General features: G+C 45.4%; 1 protein-coding gene across 2 annotated transcripts in view; it reads right to left on the bottom strand.

The window, feature by feature from the left end:
* Window positions 1–13,691, bottom strand: part of LOC126527514 (complement C3-like) — a 154,048-nt gene that overhangs the window by 69,238 nt on the left and 71,119 nt on the right. For both annotated transcript variants that reach the window (XM_055068701.2, XM_055068702.2), the window contains 3 exons: window positions 13,259–13,388; window positions 11,584–11,646; window positions 7,876–8,079 (listed from right to left, as the gene is read on the bottom strand). In XM_055068701.2, coding sequence (XP_054924676.1) covers window positions 7,876–8,079; window positions 11,584–11,646; window positions 13,259–13,388 — 397 coding nt within the window. The remainder of the gene's footprint in view (window positions 1–7,875; window positions 8,080–11,583; window positions 11,647–13,258; window positions 13,389–13,691) is intronic.

The raw sequence follows: 13,691 nt of genomic DNA, 5'->3' as shown, positions 1-13,691 counted from the left end.
AGGTTTCAGGTAGAGCTGAGGGATGATGAGTCGAAAGGGTCATGTTAGAGAGAGGGGCTTCAGAGGTTGAAATAGAGGGGTGACGAGATTGGAGCTCCAGTTTAAGTCTTTGAATTTCGGCTTTTAGAACTGTATTTTCTTGAAGGAGGGATTCATTATTAGCAATCTGCTTTGAGGAGCATCTGGAAGAGGCTACCTTAGCCCAGCTTACCTGGGGTGGGTTGCGCGAGGAGTTGGCGAGAGTAGGGCTTGATGATAGAGCTGGCCAGGCGACGTCTTGGGTTGCATAGCCAGGCCCGCGGTCCTTGCTTCTGCTGCGACTTCTTCGCCGGCTTGAGTAGCGGGTGCGGTCGAGACTGGGAGTTCGGTTGGTGGGTGAAGTGTCTTGTTTATGCCTGGGACGTGTAAGGCGAGGTTTGAACCTTTGTTTGCACAGTGAGGAGCCGGTTTGATGGTTTCCGTTGCACACAACACATATCGGGTCACATTCGTGGTCCATGGGTGCGTCTTTCATTCCACACTTGGGGCAGAGTGTGTCGTTGGCATTAGTGCAGACGTCTTGGCGATGACCAATCCCGCGGCATCGGGTGCAGGTTTCTACCTTCTGCCTGAAGGGGCGGCATCGAAGTGAACAGCCGTCCTAGTTGACGTAGAAAGGGATGATTTTGCCTTGGAATATGACAATGATGGTTTCAGTATTGCCCAGGCGTCATGCACCCCCAATAATCAATGTTAGGTTGCATCTGCGGAGTGAATGCATCCTCTGCAGGTATCGATGGGATCAGCCACATGGGTGGCGACTTCGTAAGGGTTACCATTGAATTGCAGACTCTGGATGTTGTGGTAGAGATCTGCACGTCCCATGTCTGGTGTATTAGAACGGTATTGTTGATGGTGTTGACACGAATTTGGTCAGAACTGGTGCGGTCGGTGATGGGGAGACCCACAGCCTTGAGGATGACTTGTCTGAGAATGCATGCATGGATTCCAGCGCAGTTGAGGCCCCCGCGAACTCTTAGGATGATTTTATAATCGCTGCGCGGCAGCGGCGGAGGCTTCGGTTCTGCTCTTGATTGAGTCCTATGAGCCACTGTGGGGTATGCTGGTGGCGAAGGATGCTGACGCTGTCTTGAGAGGTTATCGTGGATCTCGCGCCAGGTGCGCGCGCCATCGCGCTCCGTTCCTGCACTCATGCTAGGCGGAGCTAGGCCCAGCAGCGAGACGGTCAACCGAGAGCCCTAAAAAGGGGTGTGGCTCACGTAAGGGACGTCGGAGTTGCTAAAAGAACTGTCAAGAAGTGCCGATAACACTCACATAGGTCCAGGCAGGAAATCAGGCTCTCGAAGTGATCGGGTAGGCACAAAAACAAAAAAAATGCAGGAGCCGAGGAAACATGCGACCGCTCGCACCGTCGTACACGAACATACTCCACGAACAAATCACCCAAGTAACGCACATATTAAAGCATATATATATATATATATATATATATATATATATATATATAGTAGGCAAAGAGGGATTCTTCAGGCTACCTTTCAAACGTAAAGAACTTGAGCGGTGCTACAAGGCAAACAGAACAAGTATTTAATTTCGACAGTTTCGATCGGTGGACCGATCTTCATCAGGGTTTACAAAAAAATGGCAGTTCGGCCCTGGTAGTGAAGACACCAGACCGGGTGCCCAGTCGTTCTCAGGTACATCAAACCAAAGGGAACAGTTGTGACAGTGATTGATTTTCGGCGCTTTGGCAGATTTACAGCTGCCTTTGGCAGCTATGCAGGGCAAGAGGAAGGCGGAGTCACATGTTCCACACGGAGGAACTGAAATCTGCTCTCATACGCCAAAAATATCCTCCAAAAATAGTAGACGATGCCATTGAACGTGCCCGCAGCTTAGATTGAGCACAGATAATGGGAGAAAGGGTTAGCAATACCAATACACAATCAGATCCGAACTTGGTCCTCACATACACCACCGGTGCTCCGCGGGTCAATGCCATTCTCACCCGCCATTTCAATATTATGAAACAGAGCATCTCACTCGCTACTATCTTCAAGCAGCCGCCTCGGGTTGTGTATAGAAGAAACAAAAATTTAAGGGATTTGTTAGTCAGGGCGAGGACACAGAAGCCAAACATGCCCAAGGGCTGTCGACCGTGTGGGAAACCTCGTTGCAAGGTATGCCGTCACATGACAACAACAGACACGGCTGAAGCATTGAACTCGCTCTTCGTATATAAAATTAACGAAAACCTTGACTGTGATTCCAGTAACGTCGTGTACAAAATTTGATGCCAGGTGTGTAAGCAGGAATATATCGGACAAACAGAGACCCCTTTCCGCCTGTGGTTCAACAATCACCGCGCGCATGTGAACAGTCTTCTGAATTTAACATTCTCCAGGCATGTTCGGCTGCCAGATCACTCCTTTGAACGCGTGAGCGTTGTGCTCTTGCAATCTGGTTTCTAACACACCTGTGCACACGAGCAGAGAGAATCTTTTTTCATCCATAAATTTGGAACGTACACTAAAGGAATTAATGAGAGTCCGGGGCGGCTGACGTGCCTCCAAGATATGCCGTGAAAGTGCATGGGAAACGCGAATACATGTTCTGTACTCTAAAATTGAGACGCTGGCTATTCACTGCTTGCTCATCCCTCCACATGCGCCTCAAGGGGGCGAGCGGAAAACCAATAAATTCAGTTTCCTGGACCCTGCCACTGAAGTGGTCATTCTGAGTGACCTATTGCCCTTCTTGAAATACGCACGAGCTGACTTGATGTCAGTTGTCTGTTAAACGTTCAAAAACTGGACCACAAGGAGGCTATTTAACTCGGCTCCCTAAATCTAAGCCCAGGGGCGCACTTGCTTTGCGAATGCCACGCATATATTCTTTTTGGAACTATATATATTTTTTTTCGCACCGTAGCTGGACCACAGAGTTGCCGGAACGGGCCATGCCTTGTATATGTTTACTGTGACACTGTGTTTCTTTCCACAAGTTGCCGCTCTTCTGTCTTCCTTCTGGGCCCCTTCTCTATTGTGCCCCCCGCCACCCGATTCAACTTGCCCTCTCTCCCGCTACAACGGCAGCCCACGCACTGGTGCTGCGGAGCGACCGTTTTCTCCCTCCTTGCCTCGGGTGCACGGGAATCTAGCTGCCGCTACTTCCCGCCCCCCTCACCCTCCGACTTGCGTCTCCCTCCTCCTGTGTGCTTTTTTCTTTTTCTTTCCTTTTTTTTTTCTTTCCTCACTGACCTCCTTGCTCTACATACATGTGACTCTGCCTTCCTCTTGCCCTCCATAGCTGCCAAAGGCAGCTGTAAATCTGCCAAAGCACCGAAAATCAATCACTGTCACAACTGTTCCTCTCGGTTTGATGTATCTAAGAACGACCGGGTGCCCGGTCTGGTGTCTTCACTACCAGGGCCCAACTGCCATTTTTTTGTAAACCCTGATGAAGATCGTTCCACCGATCCAAACTGTCGAAATTAAATACTTGTTCTGTTTACCTTGTAGCACCACTCAAGTTCTTTACGTTTGAAAGGTAGCCTGAAGAATCCCTCTTTGCCTACTACATATATATACATATATATATTCGCTTTATTATGTGCGTTACTTGGGTGATTTGTTCGTGGAGTATGTGTAGAGTATGTGGCCTAGTACACGTAGTCTGTCTAGTCTTGGAATAAGGTTGCCATTATGATGCAATGTGATGGTTGGTGGAATACCGGCCGTATTGCGTTTTTTTAATACAAGCAGATGTGCCGGCTCTTCAGATGCACAGGTGAGTCATCCGGCTGTTGCATACTCTTGTACTGTATTTACTGGTGCCTGTAGTACATATTGAATAGTGCCGTCTGACCCTGTGCTCACCCAGATTGTTACATCATCAGTGTACAAGGTGCGCTGCACGTTCTAAAGTTTGTTGAGGAGAGGTGGTAACTTTGCCATCGCCACGTTGAACAGAGTGGGTGAAACGACCGAACCCTGGGGAGTCCCTCTGCCAGAAAGTTTTATGATATATTGCCTAAATTCACCTAGGCCGATGGTGGCCATGTGGTCAGATAAAAAGTCTCGGACATAATCATAGATACGTTCTCCGCATCGGGAGGATGCAAGATTGCTTATAATGAGGTTATGTGAGACATTGTTATTAGCGTCTGGGCACGTAGGAGTAAAGAGTTTTAGAATAGGGCTTTGCACTTGCAGATTGCATCTTGCGCTTGCAGCATCACTAAGGCGTCAAAGAAAAGCTATCTCAAATAATTAAGTAAAATATACCATTTTATGATGAGAAGAGTACTTTTGACATTCCAGTTTCCACGTTACATTACAATTGAACATTAGAGGTTACATTACAATTTAGAGGTTCTTCTATTAGCAGCAAGCAATTTGTTGCACTTAGTTTTGAGTAAAGAACTTTACGTGCCTTCATCAGCCAAGCTAAGCCATGTTACACCTACAATCCATGATATTGACAATGAAATTCAGAATCAGTGGCGTCTAATGAATCAATCTTCATAAAACATGTTAGTTGAGAGAAAGCGATAACCAGTCACTTCTCCTGGCTCGCGAACTTCATGCGTTTTCCCGAATCGAACCCAGTTTGGTGCTAGGTTAGAGCCGTCACTTCGATGGGTGTCGCCATGTTTGTTGGCACAACGCTTTTGGGGCTCCCACAAAATCAGGGAAATACGTGCCCGACGGAAAACCCAAATGCAGTTTGCTCCTCGCGCATGCGCAGTGGCTTTGAAGCTACTTCTTTGGAGTTCCAAATGCTTCAGGCTCCTATTCTAAAACTCTCTAATGACCGTGAGCAAGCAAAAAAAAAACTGCATAATAATGGGAACTGTGAACACACATGTTTGCCACCACCAGTCCAGCTACCACCACGTCGTCACTTTCAGTTCATGCACTGGCTGTTGTCTCCTTTTAGGTGTCGCATAGCAAAATTATTTTTGTTGGTATAGCCACAGAAACTTGTCCATAAAAGCAAAATTCTAATCATAAAATAGTTATTTTGCTCCTTTTCTGAGCACTATATCTGAAGGCCAGCGCAGCAACCTAATATTAGACATCATTCAAATAAATTTCAAGAAATGCACTTCTATTAGGCACAACAATGCATGCTTAATGCAAACACGTCACCTTAAGGTAGTGGGCTTTTTCGCGGTTTTCATGAAGTCGCATGACAGAGAGGCAAAGTGAGCAAGGAAAGAAAAAATATTTTCTTTTACCAATCACAAAGTGCTAATAGTGGTAATTAAACAGGAACGCATTAAAACAACTTTGCATTATAGAGACCCTCCATTGCACAAATTCTTAACAAAGGCGGTCTACCAATAGAAAGCAGCACTTCGGAACTAAAAGGGTTGTGACTTTGGCCCCTGTCCCTGAGCAAAAGCCGCCCTAATGTACGGGACCTCTGTAACAGTATGGACAACTGGGCTAGCTGATTTACTTGCACCTTGAAACCATAAAAGCACACAAAGATTGTCTATCAAAACAATATCTATCTATAAAAAACCCATAAGCTCGATATGCCCTTCATCATTCCCGAAAGAGGCACTTGGCAAAACGTAATCTCTAAGTATCTCCAAAAAAACCTGGAGTGTTTAACTATCCTTGATTCCTATTGCGTAATCAATTCCGAAGCAGTGCTAAACTTTTTAAAACAGATAATCCCAGTAGATGCAGTGCATTTAGTGTCGATATCAAAGATCTGTATTACGCAATACCTCATGATGATCTAATGACTGGGGTGAAAGAATGTATCACGGTCGATAATGATGAACATTCTTTTAGTCTAAAAAGTGCAACCTCGGTTGCAAGCTCTCTCGAGTTGCTGAGCTTTTACCAAAATTGTACGTACGTGTCTTGGGGGAAGGGAAAACCTTACGTTCAGCATTCATGGATTTGCATAGGATCACAAGTTGCTCCAGTCTTAAGTGACATCTTTTAAAGAAAGCTTGATAGAGGGCTACAGCGTGATCTTTCAGGACTAGTGACAAATGTGTTTGGATATGTAGACGATTTTCTGGTCTTAATGTGTTCCATTATATTAACACGGGATGTTGTAAACATTTTATATGTTTTCAAGGAAAACTGCATGAAATAAATTTTTCATTTGAATCACCACAGGATAACCAATTACAATTCCTTGATCTAAGACAAGTCTTTCAAAAGCTCATTTTCATTACCGACCCAGGTCTATTAAACCTACCCTTAACTACTGGTCGGACCATTCATAAATTGTAAAGAAGAAATAATAAAGACCAGCATAGGTACCGCATTGAAAAAATCATGTCAACACGTTGAAAACAAGCTTTTACAACCAGATCGACAAGCTTGAACCCGCAGGTTATCCTCAGAATGCCATTAAATCAGCGCGCACTAACACTTCAAAAGAAATAAAAACAAAGATTACAGTCAGACCACCGGGGAAGATCGTCGTAAAAATAATAAAATAGATGTCGCTCCGTACCTACATAGAACATCGCACGAATTACAACATATAGACACTAGGTATAAGGTTGCGGTTCTTTTTTCAGTGAACAACTTCGGAAATTTTGTTCGCGCATTCGCAGGAAGCCATCGCAATACAATATTAAGCAAACCGAAAAACTTGTAGATCATGCAATGGGTATAGTATATACATGTATGATGCCGTTTAAGTGCGGTAAGGTTTACGTAGGCCAGTCTGGAGGTTGCGTCAATGTGCAGCTAAGAGAGCATCTGGCAGCGTAGTAACCATCAGGTACGACACATCTAGATGCCCACTGAAGGGATTGCGGCTGTTATCCTGTTCTCAATGATACTCGGGTTACCTTCAAGAGCACTAACAAGCTAACTCCTATAATGGCAGAGGCCTTCCACATAAAGAAAAAAGGACATAACTGTGTCAGCCGCCCCTCGATCTTGCTACACGAGAAGGAATTCAAGTTCCTTGATTGTTAGACTTTCTTTAAAATTTTAACCCGTGATCCTTGACACGCATGCGCAGTCGTCGTAGTTTGTTTTTTTGTGCATATATTCGTTTCGGTTTAATAAAAATATTTCCGTTGCGAGTAAGCACCTCGTCCTGTCCACTCTCCTCATTCTCGTCTTTGTACGCTCTTACAGTTTCAAGATACAGTACCTTCATGACATCATACTAACGCATCCACGCTGCGGCTCGGTCATGGTCATTTCAAAAGAAAACTTCGCCTTTCCTTTGCTCCGCTAAAAACCAACCTCTCTTGCCCAAATAGATGCAAATATTCTTGCAAGGTCTACATATTCTAACCAATCACTTTGCATTCCTCTATTGTGTCCCTTTAACATTGTCTTGCTAAAAGTAAACTTGCACCACCGTCTTCTTTTTCCAGTAGTGACTGTGATGGCAGCGCCGCAGAATCTTAGACAAGTCACTCAGTGCAGCGTGTTCATAGAGAAGTTGCAAAGCCTGACGTCATGAACAGAAGCGACACAGGAAGATGCGGTGTGAAGTCATTGTGAGATCATGACGCTGCGCTTTTTTTTTCTCTCTTCATGACGTTAGGCTTTACCGCTTCTTTTATGAACAGACTGAAGAGCATAGCGTCACAAAGGTGCGGAGGCGCTGCCGTCACATTCACCACAGGCTCCCCCAAAAAAGCTCACCAACTCTACTGGCCTTAACGTTCTGACCTGCAAGAATAATAGCCCCATCCAAATTTAAAGCACTTTGTTTGGTAATAATAATTGTTTGAATCAGCAACCAGCGAAGAAGAGATGTGTCAACGTAGTCATCGTGCACTTGGCAGGTGCAGTGTCCACTTGTTTACACCATGCAACTTGGTCTCACAGTGGTGGTAATGACAAAGCCACACTTCACCACAGACATACTCACGGTCGTACTTTGCCGCTATGACGAAAGAGGGGAACCTGTATGAGCAGCATTCCTCGAAGGCGTCTGCACACTGCTCGCCCTTCTGTCCACTGATGTAGCGCCGCACGATTGAAGATTTCATAGGGCAGCTCCGTCTGGCCTGGTCTCGCTTTGTTCCCAGCGAGCAGCACTCTTTCAGGAATGGGTCTACTGCATACTTCGACACTGCGAAGATAAAGAGTTTACAGGAAACATGGTTGAAGCGAGGGACAGTGGTTGAACAAGGGATGCCTCAGCCTGGCGCCGACGTTTCGCCAAGAGGGATTTGACTCCGTCAGGACGAAGACAAATCTTGTCAAATAACCCAGGTGGAGACATATCATGAAAAGCCAATAAACAAGGACGCCAAGGATAACTTAGGGGAAACTAACTGTACTTACTGACTGAATTGAAGAAATTATAAATTAATGGCAATGAAAGTGGATGAAAAAATAACTTGCCACAGGCAGGGAACGATCACGCGTCTTCGCATTACGCATGCGAGCATCGCAGATCCTGATGAAGAAAGACCCTGACAATGACAAGCTCATTTCTCAAAAGACACATACCGAGGCGGGGTAAGGAGCCTGACAAGAAAAGTCAATTTGTCAAAACGTTGGTTCTACCTGAGGCTTCCCTTGTTCACCCACAATTATTCATTTCAACTTTGCTTGTGAAGCAACAGGCACCCTAAGAAACCTAACGAACTGCTGCCGAGTCCTCCCGCAGAAGAACCGTCCCATCTTGTATTTCACTTCAGATATACTTCTAATACTCCTGCTATGTTACATTACCCATTGCCCTTTTTTTTATGTACCTTGGAGCACCCAGCGACGCAGCAACGCCCAGACCCCAAAAGTCGGCACTCTCAGCCGACACCTTGGTGCCGGCTGCGACAGTTGAGGAAAATAAAGATGGGCAGCGCGTGCTCGATGCGCAGGCACGACACGGGCAGTTCGGTTCTAGAAGCCTGCTACGCTGGTCCTCTTGTGCTGGCATTCCACTGCGACCCTCGCTTCCCCGAAGTAGTGACGCAATCATGATTCGAACACGCAACCTTCTCACCTGAAACTTCTGAACTCGCAATCCAACAAACTCGTAAGCAGTTACATTCAATATCCACCCCGAGATGGCGTCCAGTGCATAGCGAACTGTACGGACGTGGTTTATTCTTGTTCTAGCCGTCAGCTTTCGAGAATATGTACAACATATTTTACGTGGACCATTGCGTCGTTGCAGCCTACAAAAACGTTGCGTGAAGTACGTGTTTAGAGTTCCCCGCGTTCACATGAAATTCTAGGATGTAGCATCAACAAGGCAACCCACCATGACATGTTGCATCCTCATTTCTGCGTTTAATCAAGTAAAAATTGATTTTACCACAAGAAAGATGAGGAGGCAGTTACTTTGTTGACATGGATGTGATATCGCTGGCACCTAACTGGAGTCTGCTGCAGGACATCTGGACTGAGAAGTATACTCACCAGAGGGGGAAGAATCAAGGTCACTATTCTTCGGGAGATAAGAGATCTTACCCATTAGGCCTTTAATGAAGCTTGCTACTACTACTAGCACCAAAAGTGGGCTCTTAAAGTTTGTAAAGTTAAATTTTGCCAGTCGGCTAAAAGAGCCGTCAAGAAACGCGATTAGTTTGCTGAGCTGGCTTCGCATCTAGGGAGAAAATATTTTGCATCCGCTAAATATGTCAGCGATTAGGTGAACGTATATTTTAAACAGGGAGAGCATGAATGCTCGACAATGGAGTAAAATATAAGATAATGAAGCAGCTGCAGCTGCAAAAAAAGGAGAACTGAAAGCTTCTCCATCTTACGTAAGTGCTCGTTCTATAGTTAACCATGCTTTTGATGGCTCCGAGAACTTGATGAACTGCGTTCAATCTATATGCGAAGTGAGCTTACTCCATTTAGGTTAAATACGAGAAAATAAGCAGAAACTATTGCCGAAGCGCTTACTTCGTGACGTCAGAATTATGACACTGTCCGTAGTTTGAGGGAGGAATTCAAGATGTTCAACATTACCCCGGTTAATATGCAACAGTTTAAACCAGAAAAAAATGTCGAGATACTTCTGCAAGATTATGTACCTAATTAACATTTTAGCCTTGGCGTCCCTATCAAGAGCTCCGGATTGGTCATTTTCAGGAATACTTTCGCTTGGCATGACGTAAAGCACTTTGCACTGCGACTGATTGCCCCAACATACATCCTTTGGATGGACTGAAGAATTGAGATAACGATGGTGGGAGGTCTGCCATTTCCTTTTTTTTTTTCTTTTCATCACGATCACTTCCCCTGTCTCGGCCCCTTTCCATGAACTGGGAGTAACACTTCGAAAACCAAATGATTATCCGCGCAAGACCTATTACTTCTTAAAGGGCCCCTTACCTCGCGATATAGCAAATTTCGGTTATACGCTGGAACTTGTTACGTGCCCTCTAGGGAGCGTTCTGCCACAAGAATTTTTCCAAATGGTTCATTAATAGCCGAGATAGAAATATTTCAGTGCCGCGAACCCATGATTACAAGAGGTGAGGGCCACTGCAAAGAGAGACACGCTCTCCACTCTCTCCGTCTAGCCTCCGTAAGCGAAATTCCTTCCCTGCGGTCTCCCATACCGGAGCTCGAAGATCGCGTGACGCATTCCTCAAAGGCCCCGCCTTCATTTCTTTTTTTTCTTCCTCACTTTTTTGCTGCGCGACGCACTTTCACTGACGGCGTCGCACGCGAGCTGTTGCGTTTGTCTTGTTTCATGCAGCACACGATTTTATGCGAAGTGAACGAGAGTATCTGACTAGCGGTATAAGTCAGCGCTACGCGAATACTGAGGCAGACATATGTGGTTCATAGAGCGTGATTGCGCACTAGGAAACGGTAGAAAATGATGACAAACTTTCGTTGTTAGCGCGCGCAACTGCATGACATGAGAACGAGCAGACAAAACGGAAGGTCATCTCTCTTGCTGCAGTGCGAAGTAAAACAAGAACAAGCAGATATTCAGTTTGTGTGTTTTATTACTTCTCTAAGCTTCAATTCGCCTGTTAAAGCAACAGATTACACAACCTAACACATGTTGCCTTCAATAATTCTCGAAGTCACGTGTCACTACGACCGATGTCACAACAGTGCGATGTAGTAGGCGCACTTGTGGGATATACATAGACTCTCCGGCTGGGAACGCGGCGCCCATGTGGAGAAGGGCATATAGCGTTTGGTTTGAAATTTGAGCTCTTTCTGAGGCGCACTGCGATGTAATACTTAGCAGACGTGATAATTACACCACATTGTATGCGCGGCGTTTAACACCCTTTAACACTCACTTTTCTTTTCCACTTAAAGAACAAAATTCAAAGCTGTGTCCGTTCTGCCATTTTAAGCACGAACTTCGAACAGGACACAAGTACTGAAGCATTCTTGTGGCATGCCTCGCTTAGATGTGTCTGTCAATCTTGAACTTCGTGCGACCCTTTACATAAAAATTAATTCACGCAGTCTATAGAAAGACCTTCGAACAGGACGTTTGAAGGGGACTTTTGTCGGTAAAAAGTAAGTATACCGCCTTGTGCCTCCTTAGGTATCGACAAATTTCAGAGAAAAGCATCGGCAAGCACTCCGCATACTTCCGAATAACTTTTTGAAACGATCACGAATGTGTTAACTTTCAATGACTTACGTATACTGTGCTCCACTAGCTCAAGACTCCTCCGATGGCGGGACCGGCGTCGGCGGCTAGTTTCTGAAAGTGTGAAACACCAGTAAAAAAATAAATAAAACACCCGTGAATTCGTTAGCATTACTACGTGCATGATCCTTCAATGCATTTTCACATTCGCTTTGGCATTCCAGGGGGCCAAATTAATCTATAACTACGCTTGCCTTCAAACTTTTCTTGAACGGCTTGTGTCGGCCGAACCGGTGGACGCATGCGCACATGTATACAACATTACGCGTCCACTGTCATGCAAAGACACTAGATGAAAGCATCCTCAGTTGCAAGTTTCTAAGTGATATTACACGTGCACTGCATTTCTTTTCTTTCTTGCTGCGCCACTTCCACGCTCTCTACACAAGCAAAAGCGGGGCGCAACACACATCACCTAAATCCCTTCGAAGAGAGCGACGTCAAACAATCCTCACCAATGCTACATGTGTCAAAGACACGGCAGCGAAGTGCACGGGCCAACATGAGTCAGCGCTCTTCCACGCCTACTCGTGCCAGGTGTAGTTGATTAAAATAGAGAGTTTTAGCGCACTGGGTACTACGGTATGCGTAACGGCGTTTGTTGATCGCCGGGTTACTGGATGAGTAAACGCTAGCGGCTGCGTTAGTGTTGCCACCTGGTGGCGTAGAGCTCAACCAGACAAATTTTTCAATTAGGTTACGGGGTTTTCATGTGCCGAAACCACGATCCGATTATGAGGCACGTCGTAGTGGAGGATTTGGGATTCATTTTGACCCCTTGTGTTTCTTTAAAGTGCACCCAAAGGTATGTACACGGGTGTTTTGGCATTTCGCCCCCATAAAGATGCGGCCGCCGTAGCCTGGATTCGATCCCGCGACCCCGTGCATAGCAGCGAAACATTAAAGCCACTAAGAAACCATGGCAGGTTCAACCAGACAAGCACAAAGCTATTACTGCAGTGACCAATCGTGTTCTACTTTGCTGCCAGTGTATATTTGCAGTGGCGGTGTGTTAGGGAACAAGTGGCCTTTTAAGATGCATTTTTTTTTTTTACGACAAGGCTCGTGGAGCAAAAAAAATATGTTTATAAGGCACTGTGGTTAGACGAAGCGTCACAATATGTCGCTACCAGCGTCCAGTTTAATCCAGTATCAAGCAATCGCCATTGAGTATACCAGCATACCGGACAAGCTAAAAATCTCTAATGTCCCATGGTACAGCTGCTGTGCATGGACCGGTACATGACGTGAATGTCTTTGAACTGTTTTAAGTTTTTATCTATCCGCATTTGGTGCTAACACGTTAAATATATCTTTTTTTATTTCGTTAAGAACGTATAGTATAACATCACGATCCTCCAATGGCATCGCCTATATTGGCTTCACCAATGATAAAAGGAAACATCTCACCAACATACTGAGAAACTTGATAGACATACACCAGCTAAGGGCAACGCTTTCTAACGTGCGCAATAAATTGCAAATGCATTCGTTAATTCATTCAAGAGTATTGATTGTGTTTGCTTAAGTATGAGGCAGTTTACACAAATAAAATAAGAGAAGCCCTCGAAAGCTATTTGAAGGCTTCCTATCCGGTGCAGGTCAAAGCTTCAGATACTATGTTCTGTGTTATCTCCTTCCTTTCGAATGAAAATAAGGTTCATACCATTTACGTGAACAACATCAGGCGAATCCTTGCTGATGATGACAGCACCGAAGTTGGACAATACATCCGCAGTCGTGTGACCACCCCCAGGGCCATGGCCCATGTCGTGAGACTTCAACATCGCAAACAGCTGTTGGGAAGAAAAAACAAAAAGATGCTCACCTAAACACAAGCAAACAGTACGAAGTATTGAAAAACCACAAAACTCAAACTGTCGTTTTTGAGATCCCACCATTTTCACAGTGGGTTGTGGGGAATGCCACACAGTACGAAAGCGACGGGATAATTTGGCCACTTACAGATACCTCTCATGTTCCCGTATCACGTCTTGCGTGAACGTTTTTTGCATTTGGCCCGCATCCAAGTGTGGCCACCGTGGCCAAGTGTCGCACCTGCGACCTCGCGCTTAGCGGCATGTCGTCATAGCCCCTCA

Source organism: Dermacentor andersoni, chromosome 9, assembly GCF_023375885.2.
Source record: "Dermacentor andersoni chromosome 9, qqDerAnde1_hic_scaffold, whole genome shotgun sequence".
In the NCBI taxonomy this organism is placed as follows: Eukaryota; Metazoa; Arthropoda; class Arachnida; order Ixodida; family Ixodidae; genus Dermacentor; species Dermacentor andersoni.
This window is presented reverse-complemented; position numbering and strand designations above follow the sequence as displayed.